This window comes from Acomys russatus, chromosome 26 (assembly GCF_903995435.1).
Source record: "Acomys russatus chromosome 26, mAcoRus1.1, whole genome shotgun sequence".
In the NCBI taxonomy this organism is placed as follows: Eukaryota; Metazoa; Chordata; class Mammalia; order Rodentia; family Muridae; genus Acomys; species Acomys russatus.
Genome location: NC_067162.1, coordinates 49,701,529 through 49,723,426, shown reverse-complemented (window position 1 = coordinate 49,723,426; position 21,898 = coordinate 49,701,529). Strand labels below are relative to the sequence as shown.

Here is a 21,898-nt window from a genome sequence, read left to right as displayed (position 1 = left end):
AAGGGCACAGCCTGCTGAGTTAGTGAGCAAGGGCAGGCATGTAAAGGTAGCGTGAGCTGTGACGACGCCATGACTAGCCAGACATCTGGATTCTGAATAAGATCAATCTTCGGCTGGTCACAGCTGCTTAACTATATGCATGGAGATAAATAAAATAGTAGTTCGGGTTCTAAAAGGTCAAGCATTGAGAAGCAAAGACCTAGGTGCCTGCGTTTTCCACAGACAGTTGAGTCAGGCTACTGAGCGGAGTAAGAGGCGAGGCAGCCGTAGCTACAGCGGCCACGAGTGAGTGAGAAACTACGGGACGCAGAGTAGATGAAGTAGACCTTTCCCCATGAGGTTCCCGTCATGGTTAACTCTAACTGACACCTTGCTGGGACCTCGCGTCACCTGAGAAGGGAGCCGCAGTTGAAGAGTTGTCTACGTCAGGTTGGCGTGGGTCTTGAGTGTTGATTGAAACGGGAGAACACAGCCCACTGTGGGTCGCACTTTTTCCTAGGCCAGACCCTGTGAGCTGTGCAAGAGAGGAGAAAGCTAGCTGAGGAAGCAAGTAAGCAGTACGGCTGAAATTGCTTCTCTGCTCTTGACCCTGGATGTGAGGTGGCCTCTCACCACCTGACCAGGGCAGCTACCTTTGATGTAGGTGTCGGTCAATGTGGCACCAAGATACCGAACTCGGTGCAAGAAAACAGGATTGTCAGAACCAAGAAGGCCTATGTGACACTTAACCGGGAGCGTGTGAGCCACCAGGAAGAAGCGACCCACAGTGGTGCCAGTATTTTTATAACCCACTATCTATGGGACGCAGAAAGCAGGACGAAGGACTTCAAAGACGGCTCCCGAACTCTTGCCATCGAAAAGGCCCTCAAGGAGGTAAGCCAGCAAAATTGCTCTGGTTCTTTCTGGTTGTTCCCTATGGCCAGACAGACCCATTTTCCTACCCACCAAAGCCTCCATTTTTGCCTTGGTCTGGAATCTGTGGCTAACACTTAGCTGGCTGGGTTTAATGATTGAAAATATGGACAGCTTACAAAAACTAGAGGTCAAATGCTGCATCCATAGTCAACCCATATCCAAGACATGTCAGCCCACGACATGCCAGCCCACGACATGCTGGCCCGTGGCACGCCGACCCAGGACATGCCGGCCCAGGACATGCTGGCCTGCGACACGCCGACCCATGACATGCCAGCCCAGGACATGCCAACCCATGACATGTCAGCCCACGACATGCCGGCCCAGGACATGCTGGCCCGTGGCACGCCGACCCAGGACATGCCGGCCCAGGACATGCTGGCCCGCGGCACGCCGACCCACGACATGCCAGCCCAGGACATGCCAACCCACGACATGCTGGCCTGCGGCACGCCGACCCACGACATGCTGGCCCAGGACATGCCGGCCCAGGACATGCTGGCCTGCGGCACGCCGACCCACGACATGCCAGCCCAGGACATGCCAACCCACGACATGCTGGCCCAGGACATGCCGGCCCATAGATAACAGCATCACCGCCGACTTCCATCTGTGGAGGCTTGGGGAAGAGCTATGCGCTTTTAGACTTTCTTTTCAAAGTAACTTCTGAAAGACGGAAAGGATATGAAAGAGCGCCTCGTCGTGGGTGTGGCTCGCCTTGCGAAGCTGGTCTTCCAGGTGCAGGAGCCTCAGGCCTATGGCTTCACATCTTTCTCCCACTTCAGCAGAAACGACGAGAGACTCCTGGTCAGAAGATGAGAAAAGGACCATGAGTCAGCTACAGGATGTGGAGGGCGGCGTGGACAGTCAGGATGCGTGGACAGCTCTCCTGGCGTCCGTGCCTCAGTGGACCCTGTGGGAGATACCTCCCTGGGCAGTTGTCTTGAGAACACAGGAGCCACGTTCAAGTCATAACTGATCATCTGTGTGCGCACGAATCCACAGGCCCCAGCCTTTCCCGGTGTGTCCACATCCTGACTTCAGCATGCAGGCCTCCCAGATGGTTTATTCTAGGAAGCCCAGGCTTTCCAGCCGAATCCTGAGACAGTTCACAACGTGATAGAAATGGTGACAAAGGGTGCAGAGGCGTCACCAGGGAGACTGGGCAAACACAGGAGTTTAACAGGGCACTGAGCATTTGTCTACAAACCTGACTCAGCCCCTAAAAGCCAGACTCGGCAGGTGAGCTGTTTGTTTACTTTTTACTGTTGTACTTTACGCAGCAGAACTGTATGGGGAATCCGCAGTCACACTGTGCGACGGGTCTCATGTGGGGAGGGTTATTGAGGGCGGGGTTACAGAGACTGTCTCTGGATGAGGGGTGGCGGGAAAGAGGCGGGGAGAGGAACAGGTTCTTCTGTCAGGTGGGGCAGCACATGCAAGGGAGAGGACACGAGGCTCAGGTGACAGTAGAAGTATGTCCCATCTTGGCGGCTGGTGATGACCTGTCCTGTCACCAAGTCCCTGGAGCTGGCTGTGGAGGTGCCTGATTGCTAACACTTACGTTTATTCATTCATTCATTGTATGTGTGTGACAGTGTGCATGCTTATGTGTGTATGGAGGTATGCATACCATGTGTGTCACTCCTCAGGCACCATCCCCCTTGTGGTTTTTTTTTTGTTTGTTTTTTTGTTTTTTTTGGTGTTTGTTTGTTTGTTTTGAGGCAGGGTCTCTCATTGCCTTTGAGATCACCGATTAGGTTAGGCTGGCTGTCCAGAGAGCCCTGGGGATTCACCTAGCTCTGCCTCCCAGCTCTGAAATTACAAGCATGTGCTACCACCCATAACTTTTTATGTGGATCCACCTGACTAGGGCAGACATCAGGGTGTCTAGCATGGTGCCAGATCGCCACTGGTCATCAGGCATGTGAGAAGCATGGTCCAGTGAACAAGCAGGCAGGTCTTGAAGCCCCCTAGTCCTGTAGCATTTTCCTTTCAAAGTGCATCCCACACATGAGCAGGTGTGTCTTTTTTTTTTTTTAATTTCACAGAACCACTACACAGTGGAATCCGAAGGTTGCTGTGACACCAGCTGGTCTAAGCTGTACTTTAGTTGTCCTTCTTGACTCTCCCAACAAACCATGCTTGGCCATGTTAGCCTGAGCTATCACCTCCTCCCTCTGTTCTTCCTGAGAGGATATGCTCTGCCAGCTTCCTCTAAACCCTGCCCCTTCCTTCAAGGCGCACACAAGCTCACCCTGTGGAGCATCAGTTTAGACATGACTCATGTCCCCTGAGAGCTGTGAACTCACTCACGCAAAGGGCCATTGGCTGGTCACTCATCCCAGGACCCCATGAGTAACACTTGGCCTATAGAAGGCCACAGATTGTTAAAAAATAATTAAGAAGGTCAAGAAAATGAGAGAAAATAGAAGAGCCAAGAAAAAGGAAAAAAATAAGAAAAAGGGGGGGAAGGGGCTTAGAATTAAAACCACAATATGAAGGTAATATTCTTCCAGCTAAATGTGAAAGACTTAGAAAGCCCATTAAAATAATTTTGCATAGAAATTAAGGTTTTTATATTCAGATTAAATGGCCAGGCTACTACAAAAACTGCAACTAATATCTACCTATCACATAGAAGTGCTCAGGCCTGGTGGTGCTGTTCCAGGTCCTTAGAGATCCGCAGTGTGTTAGAATCAGAACCCAGGAATACCACTCGAATCCAGATACTCACCTTGACATTTGCTCCGTGCATCCGCTCTGGGACACTTCACAGTTTATGTGCCCAACGACTGACAATTCTTTAATAAAACAGTGGTAGTGGAAACTATAAATAACCAATGTGAATATTGGAGAAAATTGGAGAAACGGGAGCATTTGAATATACAAGAGGAAGGAAATCTCCAGGCGAGGACACACAGACACCACTAGGGTTTGAATGTGAGACACAAGGGAGGGTTTGCTCGACTTTAGCACTGAGGAGAGGACAAGGAACAGCCATGGACTTTATTGATCCTAGAAGCCATGGCATTGTCACCCAGGCAAGCAGGCAGAGAGGACAGGACTGACACGCAAGCGAAAGTGGCACCCACGACTAACAAACGCAACATCACTGAAAGCAGGAAGGGGCATCTTCAGAGCAATGATTGACAGTGGCCAGACCGTCCGTCACACGTGAAGGGGTCAGCGAGTCGAGTCATGAGCTCCAGTGGGAAAGAAGGAAACCAACACTAAAGTGACCACACAGCTCGGTCTCTACATGAGAAGACCAAACGCTGTGGTGCCACCGTCAAATTGAACAAACTAAAAATACAGATTTTACACTTTCCCCAAATGAGCCATCTCTGAAAACCTCATGCAGGCTGACAGTGTAAGTGTGAACTCTGCAGGACAATCTTAGACCTCACGGGTTGTCCCTGTCCTGTGACCCAGAAATTCCACTTCTTAGAACCTACCACAGAGAAATAATTTGCATATTTAAATTGGAATTATTTCTATTAAGTGTTATGGAAGTTTTTGGTTTATGATAGGTAAACATGCTTTTGTTTCAATCCCGGGTGTGGGATATGGAGGCTGCTCCAGTTTGTCCACAGCTGATAACTGCCTCCTGAGAGGGCGAGTGGTGTTTGTCAGCTGGGAACTACCTCCTGTGGGGGCGTGGCTTCGCCAGTGGGCGTAAATGCTGGACCCAGAGAAAGAAGGCTGCCGGTGCTTCCCCCTGGGGCTCCTGGTGCTGCTGATGAAGTTTTAAGAGAAGAAGTCGGAGAGATCCTGAAAGGAGGACTGGACTTGCTCCAAGGAACCCGAGGACCTTAAGCACCAGGAAGTAGTAAGGAAAACCACACCCTCTCTCCACACTAACCTTCATTTTCTCCTCTACTGGGTGTTGGGGTGTTGGAAGGGATTGGGGAGGAGACGGGAGAAAGAGATTTAAGGACCCAAAATAAAAACAGTTTTAAAAGCATACCAACAAGTGGCACCAACGTAGGACTTGAAATAACAGAAAACTTGGTTTCTAATGCCGTAAAAGAGACCGCAGGGCGCGGAGAAATGAGTGTGCTGTTTCTGGTGGGGAGCAGAAGGCTCACTGTGGCGCTGCGCTCCCGCCACTTTACTCCCAGGGGATCCTCTGGTTTTGCTTGGTCATCTTCCTGCATTCTGCTTTTAAAAGGTTGGGAAATGGTTGGACAGTTGGAAGGGTTGTGAGTGGATGAAATAGGAAAACGGGAAGTGTCATGAAATTCTCTCCTTTTGGGAAGGACTGCAGAGTTGGCTGTTGAGCTAGAGAGTTTGCGGGTGGAGGCTGAGGCACTTGGGAAGCAGAAAGCGCAGCTGATAAAGAGAGAAAACCTGGTAACTGAGAGCAGGAGTTTCCCACCATGGCCGCCCTGCCCTGCTCCAAGCACTCTCAGTGTTAAGTTCCCACAGCCCCTGGGTGGGCTGGGGAGCCAGGAGGAGCAGTAGGCCTACAGCACGAAAGGGTTAAACCTTATCCCAAAAACAAGATTAATCTTGAGCAAACTGAGCTGCCAGAAGAGCAGCTTCGGGTTAGGAGATGACCGCCATTGACTTTCCCAGTAGCCGCCCAAAGCCTCAGGTATCAAAGTGCTTGGTGCTTCAATTGTGATAAATTCGGTTATTTAAAAAGAAATTGTGACCAAACCACTAAAAGCCTCAGAGATCAAAATGGCCTGTGCGCTAACTCTGAGGAATACATTCTGCCAGGGAAGTGAGGGAAACATTTCTGGCAGCACTGGGTTCTCAGCAAGAATGTGTAAGTTGGGGCTAGAGAGATGGCTCAGAGGTTAAGAGCACTGGGTGTAGTTCCAGAGGTCCTGAGTTCAATTCCCAGCTAACCACACAGTGGCTCACAGCCTTCTGTAATGAGATCTGGTGCCCTCTTCTGGCCTGCAGGTGTACATGGAGGTATAACACTGTATACATACATAATTAATAAATAAATAAATCTTTAATTAAAAAAAAGAATGTTTAAGTTACCTGGAGTTTGTAACGCTGTGATAAAAAGGGGTCATTTGACTAGCGAGTGCATGTCCAAGAGAGACATCCGAGGTACGTACGAGCTATCCCAGACACGAGCATGTCAGAGTGAGAGTTATCAGGTTATAAAAGAAACTATCAATGCAAGAAGTGTTTGGTTCGTTGATAATCTCCTTTTAAGAAAACAAACAAACCAAAAGAGCCATTTTTTAAACAAAAAGGGGGACATGTCGTGGAAGTTTTGGTTTATGATAGGTAAACATTTTGTTTTAATCCCAGGTGTGGGACATGGCGGCTGCTCCAGTTTGTCCACAGCTGATACTGCCTCCTGAGAGGGTGAGTGTTGTTTGTCAGCTGGGAACTACCTCGTGCGGGGGCGTGGTCTTTGTCAATGGAAATATAACCCAGACCCAAAGAGAGCCTGGGGGCTCTGAGAAGGAAGAAGGCTGCTGGTGCTGTTGATGCATTGTGACCAGAAAAAGTTGGAGAGATCCTGAAATGAGGATTGGACTGGCCCTAAGGAACCCGAGAAGCCGCAACACCAGGAAGTAGTAAGAAAACCCACGCCCCCTCTCCCCAGTAACCTTCTTCCTCCTCTACTGGGTGTTGGGGTGTTGGAAGGGATTGGGCTGGAGAAGGGAGGAGATACAAGAAACCGAAATAAAAGTAGACTTTTAAAAGTACAACAAGAAGTAAGGCTTGTAATAAGCATGGAAAATTCTATCTGTGTGTGCCCATGCCAAACTTAAATATCAGATTTGAACCACACAAAGATAAAGTATTGATGAATCCAGTGAAGTGGGGGAAACGGCCCAGCCATAGTGAGGATGGTTAAAAGGAGGTGGTGCGTGCGTGTGCGTGTGTGTGCGTTAGTGTGTGTGTCTGCGTGTGTGCCTGTGTGTGTGTGTTACTGGGGGAGCATGCACCCTCCACACCATGGCTGGCTTCTCTCTAGCTCACCTGAGCCTGCTGTCTCCAGCTCCTGAGTTTCAGGGTCTGCCCCCACCCCCACAGTCCCAGCAGGAAGACGGGGCTTTACTGAAAACCACATACAAGTTTCTTCTTTTATGCATTTCTTTTTGTTAAGAATTCGTTAAGAGTGAAGGAGACGGGTTCTAAGGGCCTCTCTGGCCTCCCCAGAGAGTTCTAACTCCCAGGACAGTGTTCCAGCTGATTGGGTCCCAGGAACTACTTAGTATCATCCCTCCTCCTGCATCTGAAGTACCAGGTGACCTGGGCACCAGGCTGCCCCCTCCAATCCCAGTCAGGCAGCTCAGTTTCTAGGAAGGGGGGAGGGGAGCCACTCCCTCCAGGACAAACTTCTGCATGGACTGACCGAGGTGGCAATGTTGAGTCCCGCACCCCTGCAGTGACTGTAGTTCATCAGAGGCCAAGGAAACATGGATGGTTGATACTTGATAATTAAAAATTATCACCATACCCCCTGCCGCCCCCTCTCAGAATTCGTGGCTGAGATGGACTTTCTCAGGATCAGCAGTTGCAAGGATAATTTAGTATGGGTCTGTATGCCTCTGAGAACTGTCCTGTAAGCCATCCTCAAATTTGCCCCTTGAGCCATCTTTTCAGCGATTAAATTGATTTTTTTTTTTTTTTTCTTTTCTAGACACTCCATCTGTCATTTACCCAGAGGGGCGACTGCTTTTCCCTGTGGGTCAGAAGAAGGTAAAAGAGCCATGGCGCAGCTCTTCCCTCCTGGGCCTGGCTCACACACCCCCTGCCCCCCCAACTCCCCCACCACCCCCATCCCGTTCTCAAACCCTTCCAGGAGTGCGTTCCTCAGGAAGCACTGCCCATGAAAACTCTGCTGTCTGTCTGTCTCTACCACGCTGCAATGGACCAGCATCCTGTGCAGTCCAGGAAGTGGAGCCCCTGCCTCCCTGGAAGGAGCCCTCCAGCCAATGATTGTTGAGCCTTCCCCTGCCAGGTAGGGGAGATTAGGTCCCCAGTGTGGCCCCTATTAGGTGGAACCTGAGGGCAAGAACCAGGTGCTGCCCTCAGCAGGGATTATGCCACAGGGCCCTTCACCAGAGGGCAAAGGATAGGGCTGTCTGACCCTGGACTTTTAGACTCCCTGTGACTCCCTCTTTATAAAGTGTCCAGCCTTGGGCACTTGGTTACAGCAGTGGAACATAAGCAAAGGCAGAAAGACTTGGAGACGTCCTACTGTGTCTTAGACTATACTCTCAAGATGGCGGACAGAGCCCGAGAGAGAAGACTTTTCCAAGAACCCAATGCTTATCCACACCTCAGTACAGCCCAGAATAACCTACTGGGGTAATCCCCCAGCCTCTGGGACAACTGCTGGCTTTGGATGACAACAGCATTTTATGGACACACGTATGTGCACATGCACACATACATGCACATGTGTTGAAAATGTAATCTGTCTCTAAACTGGGGACCCATCCTTGTCTCCCAGTTAGGGTTAGCCCTGTGGGGCAGGCCAGGGGTCTGGTGGGGAACCACAACGTGGAAGGTGGGTTTACCTCAGGTCAGGGGCCTGCCCGGGGCCACCCTGTGGTAGGTGGGTTCACCTTGAGATAACGTACTTTTTCCTCCCCAGAATTCCTGATCCTAGTGCAGCACCCTGAGGTTCCACTGTGTCTTCCATCCTTTCTGACTCAAGGTACTTTGCCTCTCCTGTCTTTTTCTTGCAGTTGCTGGTCTGAGCCTACACACACTTTAAAGCTCTCTAATGCTCTGGACTTCCTTCTCTTTTCGTGAAGTTTCCTCCCCACTTGCGGCTAACCTCCTCCTCACCATGCCCACGCCTGCATCGCTATTCCATTCTCCTCCCTACAAGCCCATGGGCCCTGGAGTTTTTCTTTTCTTTCTTTACATATTTATTTATTTATTTATTTATTTATTTATTTATTTATGTATACAGTGCTGTCTCCTTGTACACCTGCAGGCCAGAAGAAAGCATCAGATCACATTATAGATGGTTGTGAGCCACCATGTGGTTGCTGGGGATTGAACTCAGGACCTCTGGAGGAGCAGCCAGTGCTCTGAGCCTCTGCGCCACCTCTTGTCCTTAGGCATTCCTTGTCCCCAACCCTGTTTGTGTCTGTTGTTGTTCTTAAATTAGTGAAACTGAGAACTCCAAGACAGAGCCCCTCTTTCTCCAGGGCCGTGGGATGCTTCTCTGGGATGCCCGTGATGATGCCCGGCCAACACTTCTTTTTGTAATTACTTTACCAGAAGACCTGTACCCATAACCAGCATCATGGGATACATGCACACACACATACATATAATCATGCACAGGCATACACACGCGTGCACACACAGGCACAAGTGCATGCCTTTTATTGGCTCCAGGAAGCCCTGTAGCCTCACAGGACCCTCAATGGGTGCAGTCCAGTAAAGCCAACATCATTTCAAACATAATTTGCAAGTCACCTCGTGATCAAACCAGCAGGCTTGAATGCCGGTGATAAACCTTTTCAGCTGTGTTGAATTAGAGCTGATGTTAGATTTTTTTCCTGTTCTCCCTGCTCAGGGAGCCTGGTTTAAAACAGAACATTCTCAGGACAACAACTTCCCCAAATCACAAACCTACAACGTATATCCAGTGGCTAGCATTCTGCTAACCCATGTCCATGGTGGGACCATCACTCGCTCCATGGCCAGAGTCTTTGAGGGCTTTTTTTTTTTTCCTTTCAGCCACATCTGCAAGGATGGTGAAGTCCTTGGATAAGACATTTGGGAAACATCAACACTTAGAAGCTCTGAAGTGGAGTTGGTAGGTCACGGAATGCATGGCAGCGGCTGTTTTGATGAGTGTGTGTTAACAGTATCAGGCTGCATCTGAGCAAGAGGAAGTCTGGGGTACTGTTGTCATTCTGAATGTACGATACTTTAGAAAGCCCGTTGAAATCTTTGCTAGGTGGGGTGTGCCCATGCCTCGCAGAACACACGGTCTGGGAAATGCCATCCTAGGAGGAGACCCACTACCACAAGGGTCTCACAGGTCTTTCATGTAGGACACAGGCTGACTGGGGCTGGATGCCAAACCTACCACCCTCCACTGTTGTTGTGTGTTGTCGTGTGTTGGGGGAGGGGTGATGAGCAAAACTGCAAACTCCTGCCTGAGCTGCCTTCTATAATTAAAAATAAAATTAAGAGAATAAGATGCCAGGCAACAGATACTAGATGGAGAAGTTTTACTGTATGAGCATGAGGAGAGAAGGAGGGGGGGAGGGCACCCCAGGGGGGGGGAGAGAGATGGGGAGGGGGAGGGCACCCCAGGTGGGGGGAGAGAGATGGGGAGGGGGAGGGCACCCGGGGGGGGGAGGAGAGAAGGAGGGGGGAGGGCACCCCGGGGGGGAGGAAAGAAGGAGGGGGGAGGGCACCCCGGGGGGGAGGAGAGAAGGAGGGGGGAGGAGAGATGGGGAGGGGGAGGGCACCCCGGGGGGGAGGAGAGAAGGAGGGGGGAGGGCACCCCAGGGGGAGGAGAGAAGGAGGGGGGAGGGCACCCCAGGGGGGGAGGAGAGATGGGGAGGGGGAGGGCACCCTGGGGGGGAGGAGAGAAGAAGGGGGAGGGCACCCCGGGGGGGGAGGAGGAGATGGGGAGGGGGAGGGCACCCCGGGGGGGGGGGAGAGATGGGGAGGGGAGGGGGAGGGCACCCGGGGGGGGGAGGAGGAAAAAGGAGGGGGGAGGGCACCCCGAGGGGGGAGGAGAGAAGGAGGGGGAAGGGCACCCCGGGGGGGGAGGAGAGAAGAAGGGGGGGAGGGCCCCAGGGGGGGGAGGAGAGATGGGGAGGGGGAGGGCACCCCAGGGGGGGGGAGAGAAGGAGGGGGGAGGGCACCCCGAGGGGGGGAGGAGAGAAGGAGGGGGAAGGGCACCCCGGGGGGGGGAGGAGAGAAGAAGGGGGGAGGGCACCCCAGGGGGGGGAGGAGAGAAGAAGGGGGGAGGGCACCCCGGGGGGGAGGAGAAGGAGGGGGGGAGGGCACCCAGGGGGAGGAGAGAAGGAGGGGGGAGGGCACCTGGGGGGGGAGGAGAGAAGGAGGGGGGAGGGCACCCCGGGGGGGAGAGATGGGGAGAGGGGGAGGAGAGATGGGGAGAGGGGGAGAGAGATGGAGGGGGGGAGGGCACCCCAGAGGGGGGGGAGGACAGATGGGGAGGGGGGGGGAGGGGAGAAGGAGGGGGGAGGGCACCTCGGGGGGGAGAGAGATGGGGAGAGGGGAGGAGAGAAGGAGGGGGGAGGGCACCCCGGGGGGGAGAGATGGGGAGGGGGGAGGAGAGAAGGAGAGGGGGAGGGCACCCCAGAGGGGGGGAGGACAGATGGGGAGGGGGGAGGAGAGAAGGAGAGGGGGAGGGCACCCCAGAGGGGGGGAGGACAGATGGGGAGGGGGGAGGAGAGAAGGAGGGGGGGAGGGCACCCCAGGGGGGGAGGAGAGATGGGAGGGGGGAGGAGAGGAGCAGAGAGAGACGGAGAGAGAGAGGAGTGACCACGTGCGTCTGTCCTTTTTTCTAGCCCTGGGCAGGGCCACACCCCATGGCAAGTAGGCAGTGACATCACTGAAGCAGAATCCTAACATTCCTCCCTTTCCCTATAATTAAAAAACGAGGACTATTGGATTGTTCATGTAAGTTAAAGTGTATAAATGTAGGCTCATTGGAAGCAGCTTTTGGCTGCCATGTAAGGGAAAAAGAGAAAAAAGCAATAGTAACAAATGTCCAGATTATCTAGTAAAGGGGAAGGAAAAGCTCTGCCCTGAAAGGTCAAGGTGGAGGGCAGGGTGTGTCAGCCATGTGCTGCAGCAGACGGGACCAAGGGGTGCTGGGGGAACCTGCAGCTATTTGTCCCGGGTCTGGAACACACCATTCAGCCTTTTGTAAATGGATAAGGGGGAAGTAATGTCTTTGCTTCCTGCTGACAGAAGGGTGGCAACAGGGGGTTAAAAGGCTGAAATTTTGGCCAAGTTCTGGAAGAACAGACTGTTGCATTGGCTTTCCAGGGTCTGAGAACATCTGCGGCTAGGAGGGGCAATGCAGGTCCAGCTGACGAGATCTGTGAGGTTGAACTGGACAATTGTGGGTAGCTGCTTTGGTGACGTCCTGGGTATAGGAAGTCTGGCAGGACACTGGAACATATATATGGGCAGAAGACAAAGTAGGTTAGGGAGAAAATTCCCGTTAGGTGTATATTTGCTCTTGTGAGAGCAAAGAGAAAAGGCTGGAAAATAAAGAGAGAGACAATGCTGGCAATGCTTGAAAATTTTGGGAGCACAAAGAAGAGTTTGAATGTGGGAGACTTCCTTCCGTTTTACCCTAGGTGTTTACACGAAACTCTTGGGAGAGCAGAGAAAAGGTTTGGATATAAGGAGCTCCTTCCCATTTTACCCAATTGTTGGCAATAATTAAAAAGCGTTAGTTTTGGATCTGTCCAAGTTTGGTTGCAGAAATGTGTAGGATTAGCACCCCTTAATGTGGGCGTGGAGATTTGAAATTCTCAGAAGGCATCTTGGAGGAGCCTGGAGAAGAGATGGATGGACTGTTTGTCATGGGGAGTAGGTAAAGTCAGTGATCGGTTAGGGCGTCCCAGAAACGGAGTGTGGGTACACAGGTACAGGTGCACAGACTCGTCAGTGCTCGTCAGCAACCGAAGTAGCACAGATCCATGGCTGAGCTGTCCTGGGGACACAGCCACCTAGTGCACTAGGATTTTCTGCCGGCCAAACAGTGACAGAGGACTGTGTCAGTTCTCACCCCATGGAAGCTGTCCTAGCTGTAGGTCAGCTAGAAGGGCCAGCCACAGTCATGCAGACCAGGGTTGGGGACCTCCACTCCCAGTGGACCAGAAAAGTGCGGACAGTCTCTCGGACAAAGGGAAGCGTTTGTGACTAGGAAGGAGGAATCAGCTGGGGCTAGGTACAGAAAGGTGGCAATCAGAGGAGTCCCACCCCCAGAGATAGGCGATGGGTAAGAAACTTAGACTGTTGGTTGGCAGTACTTATCTGGGTTCCATTTGACCTGAGAGGTGGATTTTCTGTAGCTTACAAGAATCTTCTTAAGTTTATAGACAGGCTAGCATCATCACTGTTTGAAATCTGCAGTGAAATGTACGTTGTTAGGCATGTACACATTTAGGAAAGGGCAGCAGACATGTAATATAGCTGAGGTGTGGGGAAAGAACTTTGCGTTTTAAAAGCACAGATACTCTTTGAGGTGAGCTTAGGAGAGGCAGAAGCCTTTCTGATATCTGTGGAGCAGAAATATGGGGAAGACAGAAATCTCCTGTAGAGCAGAAAGGAAAAGGCTTACTTTAGCAAGATGTCTGTCCAGAAGACTAGAAGTATATAATTTTAGCACAAGGAGAGAGATACAAAAGGAAATTTAAAATCTTGAGCTTGGAACTATGATAGGATCAGGTAGTGGAATGTTTTACCATGGTTAGATCAATCAGAGCTCCACTGATGAGTGTCAACACTCTGGACCATCACTACAACAACATCATAGCAACAGGAGAAATAAAACATCGTCTTAGACATTTTAACCTTTACAGCTTGCATTTACCAACTTAAAGCACTTTCCTAGACCTTCTAACATTCATAACTTGCATGTATCAACCTTAAAACACCTCCTTGGACCCTCCAATAGTCATAAAATAGCTTCTTAGACCTTCTAGCATTCATAAAATATCTTTCTGGAAGCTTTAAGACATAGGTAAAATTGCTGTAAGTAGGCACTGTCCTTTAGCTAAAAGAATGGTAAAAAGAAGTCTGTTAACAAGGTCGACCTGACATTTAAAGTTTGGTCTCCTGCATATGAAGAACACTAGGAAGGTATACGGAGCCTGTTTACCTTTATGCTGAGGTCTGTGAGTAAGGCAAATCTGTTTGCCCTTTTAAATAAGAGATCTAGTATCTAGTAGTTTTAACTAGCTAATGAGTTGACCAATGAATATGGCAGATTACTTTGGGCTAAGGAGCTAATTGTCTGTTTTCTACCTATCAAGCTAACATCAGCTTAGCCATCAATGTGATCAGAGACCTGAGAAGGATAAATTGTAACCTAAAGGAATCTAAGCATTAATAGAAATGACCGAGATGACTGTTCATAACCCAGTAAACAGCTGTCCCAGCTGTTTCCTCTGGCAGCATGGCACCATGGGCAGAGACAGTCTTGCATCAGGCACAAAGGACAAGAGGCTGTTCCTGGGCAAAGGTGAACATGGAAGAGACTGACCTCACTGTGTTTTCAGCAACATGTGACAATGACTCTGGGTGCCCAGTTTGTCCAGGCTGAGCCCTATCAAAGGATGAGATGTTGGGAGCAGTTTTGCTCAGTTGTCAGAATACCACAATCCAGGCTTGAAGCCATCTGTCATTGTGCCCAAATCTTCTGAGACCTTGGGGGAACTACTGTTGTAATCTGTTTTTTATAATAAATTTACACATGTTAAATGCCATATTCAGCAAATCTCTGACAAGTTTGAGGGTTAGCATATTTGAGTTAAGTGGTCTTTGTATCTAGCTCTAAACTATAAACATAAAATAGAATGTTATGATCTCATCCTATGTTTGACCTTGAAAATAAAAATCACATTGGTTCTTAGCATGACTAAAAATACATTTTGGGGGCTGCAGGGGATGGCTCAGCAGTTAAGACCACTGTCTGCTCTTCCAAAGGTCCTGAGTTCAATTCCCAGCAACCACATGGTGGCTCACAACCATCTATAATGTGATCTGCTGCCCTCTTCTGGCCTACAGGGGTACAAGCAGGCAGAGCACTATATACATAATAATAAATCTTTAAAAAAATACTTCTTTGAATATGTTAAAGGACTTGATTATTTATAAGACCTTAATAATTAAAGACTAGGAGTTTAAGTTTTACCCCTATTAAGTTGGAGCCTTAAAAGCATAAACACAGTCCATAAAAAGAGAGTAAAGCAGTTTCCTGTATGATTAATATCATATTTAAAAAATAAGGTTAAATGTATTTATAAGGCAGTGATTTACATTTTAACATTGTAAACAAATGAATGTTAATGTACCAGAACATTATAGAATAATTTAAAAAACTGTATCAAACCCACTAGCCAGGAAGCCTGTAGTTAAATCCAGGGTAGCTGGTGACAGGAGGAACAGCATTTATTTAATTGTCTAGGAATTAGTAAAGACATAATTTAGAAACAAATTCTAAAAGTCAAAATTAGGTAAACATTGTAAAACCAGAGGCTGTATTTGGAGTTTAGTAAGGATTTTTGAACAGCGTTGGCGTGTATTCACGGTATCTGAAAACAAAGATGGCGGTTAGTCATGTGGCTGACCTTTCAGTTGGCGCGAGGGCAACTCCTCTGCCCTGAACCAACATGGCGACTGCCACGTGTGTTGTGACCAACCAGTGGCAGTCAGATGTGAAAACGCCATCAGGCTGCCATGAAGCCTGGCTGCTGGGAGGTGCCAGCGCAGGGGCACGGCTGTACAGTGGGCTGCAGTGACCAGGCTGCACAGCGTTTTACCAGCCAGGAAAGAGTGACCAAGCCCCAGCCAGCTTAAAGTCGCTTGCACCAAGAGACTGGAGAGATTCCAAAGTCTGACCCAAGACTGGGGTGGAGAGTTGGGGTTGGCGGGGGATTTGTGACCCCGTGCTTACAGTGTTTAGGGGGTGGGGTTAACTCAGAATGTCCACCCAGGGTGCCTCCTGCTGGCCCCGTGAGGGAGAGGGGAAGAGAGAGAGGAGCAAGATGGGTCTGTCCTTTTATATAGCCCTGGGCAGGGCCACGCCCTGTGGCAGGTAAGCAGTGACATCACAGGTAGGCAGACTGAAGCAACATCCTAGCACTGTCCCTGCCGTAACTCAGCCAGCTCACCAGGCCCCTATTTTCCTCAGACACATAGTAAGGTTTCTGTAATAGCTACTGTCCACAAAAACATTTCCTTCCTACAGTCAGAAAAAGACCAGGTGAGTGAGCAGTTTTCTCCAGGAGTTCCCAAGCCATCTGCATTTAGGGACTGCCAAACAAACACTCTCTCTCTCTCTCTCTCTCTCTCTCTCTCTCTCTCTCTCTCTCTCTCTCTCTCTCTCTCTCTCTCTCTGAGCCCCAGGATGTCTGCTGCGCTGCTACGTCTCATTCCCTCTCCTACAGCTTGAGGTAAACCGGATGCAGCGACCACCATGCTGGAGCCTAGTGGGCGTGCTAACCCCTTTCCTCAGCTCACTGATACAGCCACAGCCTCTGGGCTGTTTTTCAGAATAGTTTCTTTGCAAATGCATTCCAGGAAAGCTCCACAGTCCGTATCTTCCCTTCAAAATTACATACTTCATTGTTACCTCAGACAAATGCCTGTCTGTCACACGGAGTATCTCTTGCATCTGTTTGAAATAGATTCTGTGATAAGCTCCACTCTCCACGTCCGTGCTGAGAGCTACAGTGACTGTGTCATTTCCATTAAGCAGAGACACACGCACATTAGGACCCCAAGGGTACATCTTTTCTTATACTGGAGAATAGAAATATTCATCTAAATTCCACATTGTGTGGCCACACCCTGAGTGGGTGGGCTTCTCTTTTAAAAGCACCCAGATGTCTGAAGAGCCAGAAGGCATCTGAACCATTCAGACCTCTGAGCAAGGCGTGGCTTGTCCCCACGTTCCCTGTGCTCCCGCAAAGCAGGCTTTGGGAAGCGACTTCACTACAGACATGGTCTGTTTCTGTTCTATTCAGTGTTCAACAGAACCAGACAACGGAACCAAAACCTTCAATAACAGGAGAAACAGCCTGCCTGACCGCTCAGTGACAATGGGGCCTTTTTCTTCCATGAAGGATTGGGCAAACTGCCTTTTGTGAGAAAGGATTGTTCAGAAGGGTTTGGGCTGCCTCCCCTCAGCACACAGGGCTTGGACATCAAAGTTACACAAAGGGGCGGGGACAGGGCTCAATCACAAGGACCCACGTAAAAGGCCAGTTGTGTTGGGGTGCACTCTTCATCCCACTGCTGGGGAGACTGAGACCCGTAGGTCCCTGCAGTTCACTGAGCAGCCAGCCCAGCCTACGTGGAAAGTTCCAGGCCAGTGCTCTTTTCTGAAAAAAGCAAGATATACAGTACCCGACAATGACACCCAAAGTTTACCTCTAGCCTCTGTGTGCACACACGCATGCAAACTAAAAACCCTCCTGAGAAAAATCGGTCAGCAAATGAGATTGACAGCATCAGACAGTGCCTGAACAACCTCCGGTAGTGACAGCAAACCACTAGGTCCCCGTTGTATAAGACAGTGCAGACAAGGGCTGGAGAGATGGCTCAGGAGTCAAGAGTGCTCGCTGCACTTCCAGGGAACCTGAGCTGGGTGCTCACACTAAGCAGCTCTCAGTAGCCTGTAACCCCGAGCTGGGTGCTCACACCAAGCAGCTCTCAGTAGCCTGTAACCCCGAGCTGGGTGCTCACACCAAGCAGCTCTCAGTAGCCTGTAACCCCGAGCTGGGTGCTCACACCAAGCAGCTCTCAGTAGCCTGTAACCCCAGCAGGATCCGGCGATGTCTTCTGGCTTCTGTGGACACGCCCAAGTGTGTAAATAAAAATACGTGCAGACAGACCACAGCTGGGGACGCCACTGTGGGAGCAAGCTCTAAGACCTCTGTGGCTAAGGATACAGACTGGCCGAGTAAAACGCACCTAAGCGAACTGGACCCACAGCGGCATGTCACCCATGTGTGCTCTAAGCCTTAAAAACTTGAGCTTCGAAGCAGAGGCAGGTGGATCGCTGTGAGTTCAAGGCCAGCCTGGTCTACAAAGCTAGTCCAGGACAGCCAAGGCTATACAGAGAAACCTGTCTCAAAAAACAAAAATGAAAAACAAAACACCACCAAAAAACAAAACCTTGAGCTTCAGTGTAAAACAAACAAAGTCCAAACAAACCTGTTTGACAATGAGGGGCCCCGGTCCCCGCCCAGAGTGACTGTTTTCAAAGGCAAGATTTTCCTGGGTTCTGAATTTGCCATCCCAACCACCACTGATATGTTCTATAGTCATGGGCCCCCAAAGGTTGCTGGGAGGTGATGGGCATTTCGGCTAGTGGGGCCTGCCCCTCAGGAGACACTGTGGTACCCCTAGATAGAGAAGAGTGATGGCCTAGCCTGTCAGCATCTGCCCCTCACTTACATCATAGAGATGAGGCCTGCTTTGTTATGAACAGGGTCCCCCATAAATGTGCGAAGAGAGGACATAGCTGGTGGCTGGAAAAACAGATGACCAGTGTAGACGAACAGAAAGGCATTAAACTGTTGAGAAGGAAGGGGTGGCCAGCATGGCGTATATGTCAGGCAAAGGTCCACTCTTGCCTGTTCCTAGCCTGTAGGGTCAGTCAGTCCTGGCTCTCAACCTAGCCTCTGGGGGACAAGAAAACCCTGTCTTTAATTGTCTTGGACCTGGTTGAGGATTTAGAAGTAGCCGAGGTGATGAAGGATAGAGGATGAGCCCATTTCTAGAAACAGGGAACCCTGGGGGAAGATCTCTCAGCGGCTCAGAGGACACCAGTGTACATTTGTCAGTGGAGATCCTTGCCACCCGTGGTGACTGTGACCACTGAGCTCTCTGTCTATCCCTCAGCCTTTGCCAGCAAATCAGAAGAGTTTCCACGGTAGACTCCAGGAGCCCTTAGGCTGTTTTCTCAGAAGCACTGAGCTATGGTTAATTAATGGGAGAAGTGCAGATGCCCTCACCCTGGGCCCTGGAGCACAGTGATTCCACATTTTTTCCCAAAAGTACAGGAAGCAGGCAGATCAGAGGAACCAACTTCCTTCCCTGGGGCAGGTGAAGGAGCTGGCAGCAGGCAGGGACATTAATTAACAGAAAAGGACCAGCAGGGGCCACTCACCGCTAGAGACAAGGCCCTCCCTCACCCTCCTGCTCCTTCTACCACACCCCGGGGCCAAGGCCAGGCTAGAGGGCAGAGAGCTTGTGTTCTTACTGGTTGAGCAGTTTCTAAACCTACTTATGCCAATTATACTTAAAATCCTAACTATATAATTTAAGTACGTGCCATATAAAACAGCACAATATTAGCATGAAAAGAAAGTTCTTATCTACAGCTTTTTTTTTTTTTCATGAAAAACCTTGGAAAGATACAATAATATGGGAGAGAGGGAAAGAGGAGACCGGAGACTGCTTTGTAAATGCTTCTTAAGTGTGCTTCCCACTTTAAAGGCACTGCAACTGGAAGCTGGATGCTAGCTTCTCGATGAGGCACATGCAGGAAGGGCCCGGTGAAAGCCACTTGGCAGACACCCTCAAAAGACCTTGACCTACACTGAGAGATTAGCAGCTGGATGTTTGTGCTTTCAGTACCTGAAAAAGAAGAGGCACTCGTTGCAGGTGGGGGAAGGAATGCTGCTGAGAAGGTTCAAGAAGGTTCTGAGCAGACAGCTTTGGTACGTCTCTGCTCGGCCACTATCTTTGGGCTCACCCTGTGCTGTGAACACAATTCCTGGCACCTGTCTGTGCTGCTGAGCTCTCACTGCCAGGGAGCCAGAGACTTATAATTAACCGAAGAGAGAAGGGATTTGGTTTAGCTCTTGGGCTCAGATAAACGGGTTTTCCAGAAGGCAACACAAGTACAGAATCCCAGCAGAGGCAGCATTCCCAGCCGAGGCTCAAGAGGATGGCCGAGCTGCCTGAACATCAGCCAGCATTGGTCTTCCCGCTCTGCTTTCAGCATTCTAGGTTTTCCCTAACCTACGCTTCCAGACTCTTCCAAAGTCATCCTCCAACCTGGTTCCCGAGTTTGAAGAGCCCAGAAATTAAGGTTATTCACAGCAATGAACCACTGAGTCCCCACATGAACTTTATGGATTGTGACTCTTCCATGCTGTGACCCAAGTGCCCATCCTAATTAGGAAGTGGGGAATGGACAGGAAGCAGGCTCCAGGTTTGTCCCCAGTGAGCTACTTCCTCAAGGAGGCCCTGACACAGAAAGGTTCCAACCTTCCCAAACAGTGCCACCACTGGGGACCAAATGTTCAAAGCTATGAGACTATGGGGAACATTCCACATGCTCCACAGTCAGGAAGTAGAAAGCGGAGAAGGGGGAGAGGCGGACAACACACCCGCAAAGGCCACCCTCACCTCCTCCCAGTGACCTAGTGCTAGGCTGCCTAAAATTCAGCTCCTCAAAATACTGTCCAAGCCCTAATGCATGAACTTTCAGAGGGACATTTCTTGCCCAAACTGAAACATTATCCATTCTCCCTCAAACCTCGGCGGGGGGTGGGGGGGGGTGGGGAGAAAGAGAGAGAGAGAGAGAGAGAGAGAGAATAAACCCAGCGCTTTCCCTGAGCCAATAGGCTATTTCTAAAGACTCTCGTGTCTCATAAAGCTTTGATTAAATAAATTTGTCACACTTTTCCTCCTTGTCAGGCTGTATTCTGTTAGGGGAGTATTGGCCACAGGTCTGTGATGGCTGCGGACAAGCGCCTCAGCTTCCTGTCCTAACACTTTGGATGCCAGACTCTGTCGAGACAAAGCTGTGGTGTCTGCTTGTGTCTTTATTTCTGATTTCTTTGCTTGCAGGAATCAGTAGCAACTTTCCATTTGCTAAAGTACTGTGTGTGATAGCTCCATGATGCCAGCTTCTCTCTGGCTTATTTTAGCTTGTTTGGTGGGGGCTTCTGGCTTGGAAAGGGCACAGCTGGGAGGGAGGTCAGAGGGAGTCATATTGCCCAGGGAACGAGGCAGGAGGGGAGCTCAGAACAGAGAGCAGCCTATGGCAGGGGCAGGCTACAGCCAGGAAGGAAACAACCCCAACTGGGGTCTGAATAGTCAGCATGGACACACACACACACCACACACACACACACACACACACACACACACACACACACACACACACACCACTCACACACCATACACACACCACATACACACACACACCACATATGTCACACACTCACACACACAGCAAACACACACACACACACACACACCACACACTCGTCCGTACAGGAGCCTGCACACTGATCTCCCCAGCACTGCCTGGCTCCCTGGCAGTATCAGTACCACCTATAGACCACAGCCAACAACAGCCCAAGGCTCTGCAGACAGCCCTTAGCTAGGCTGCTGATTTCCTCTGCAACAAAAGCTTCAACCAAAGGGCTTTGCCGTCAGGGACTCAGCTGCAGAATGAAGGTAATGGCTTTGAGCAGCCTGATGGGACCTTCAGCCACAGGGCTGGTGTTCGCCCCCTGTACAATGTGCCTCGGAAACGCATATCGCTGTGCTGGCCAGATAAGCCCGAGAAAAGCTTTGAAACCACCTCCCGGTGGACCTCTGTAAGAAGCCCACGATTTGTCACGGAAGATTTGGGTTGAAAAGCAATTGCCTGCCCCCAGGGTGTCATGCTTCAATAGGAAAACCAGTGTGGGGCAGCCCAGCCCACCAGCCTTGCAAAGCTAAAAACACGGAGCTGCAAAGCCAAGGAACATTGTGCTTCAAGATAAACACACAGAGGTCTCCAGACCTCAGTTGCCTCTGAAAGGCAGGACAGGGAGGCAAAACCGCTTTTGCCAGGAGACCCCCAATATCACACCTCTGAGCCTCAGGGGCCTCAAGCCTCCAGCAAACATGGGCAAGACTCTTTATCAAGCCTTCATTTAGGCTTCTCTCTCATTCCCTGTCACTTGCTCCTCCTGAGAATGGGAGCAAATGAGATTGTCACAGGGTGTCTTAGGTGTTGTGGTCTCCAGAGGGCCAGAGCCACAGAGATTAGCGCTGGCTAGGCATTACCACATGTGCAGACTCTGCAACCAATAAGACCTAAGAGATGGCCTAATGTGATGCAGGCCTCTCTGCTGACAGACACCTCACCGCAGGCTGAGCCTTCTGAAATAATGAGCCAAAGACATTGTTTCCTCTCTTGTTTCTATCGGGTGTTTGGTCATGGTAACAGAAAAAATAATTAATGCAACTAAAAACTTAATTCTGACTATTATCTCTAATTTTTATGCCCCTCCCT

The 21,898-nt window shown here is 50.2% G+C and overlaps 1 protein-coding gene across 1 annotated transcript in view; it reads right to left on the bottom strand.

The window, feature by feature from the left end:
* Positions 1-1,569: 1,569 nt before the first annotated feature.
* Disc1 (DISC1 scaffold protein) overlaps positions 1,570-21,898 on the bottom strand; it is a 189,741-nt gene continuing 169,412 nt past the window's right edge. The window contains exon 11 of the mRNA XM_051168873.1: positions 1,570-1,719. Within this exon, the coding sequence (XP_051024830.1) occupies positions 1,570-1,719 (150 nt within the window). The remainder of the gene's footprint in view (positions 1,720-21,898) is intronic.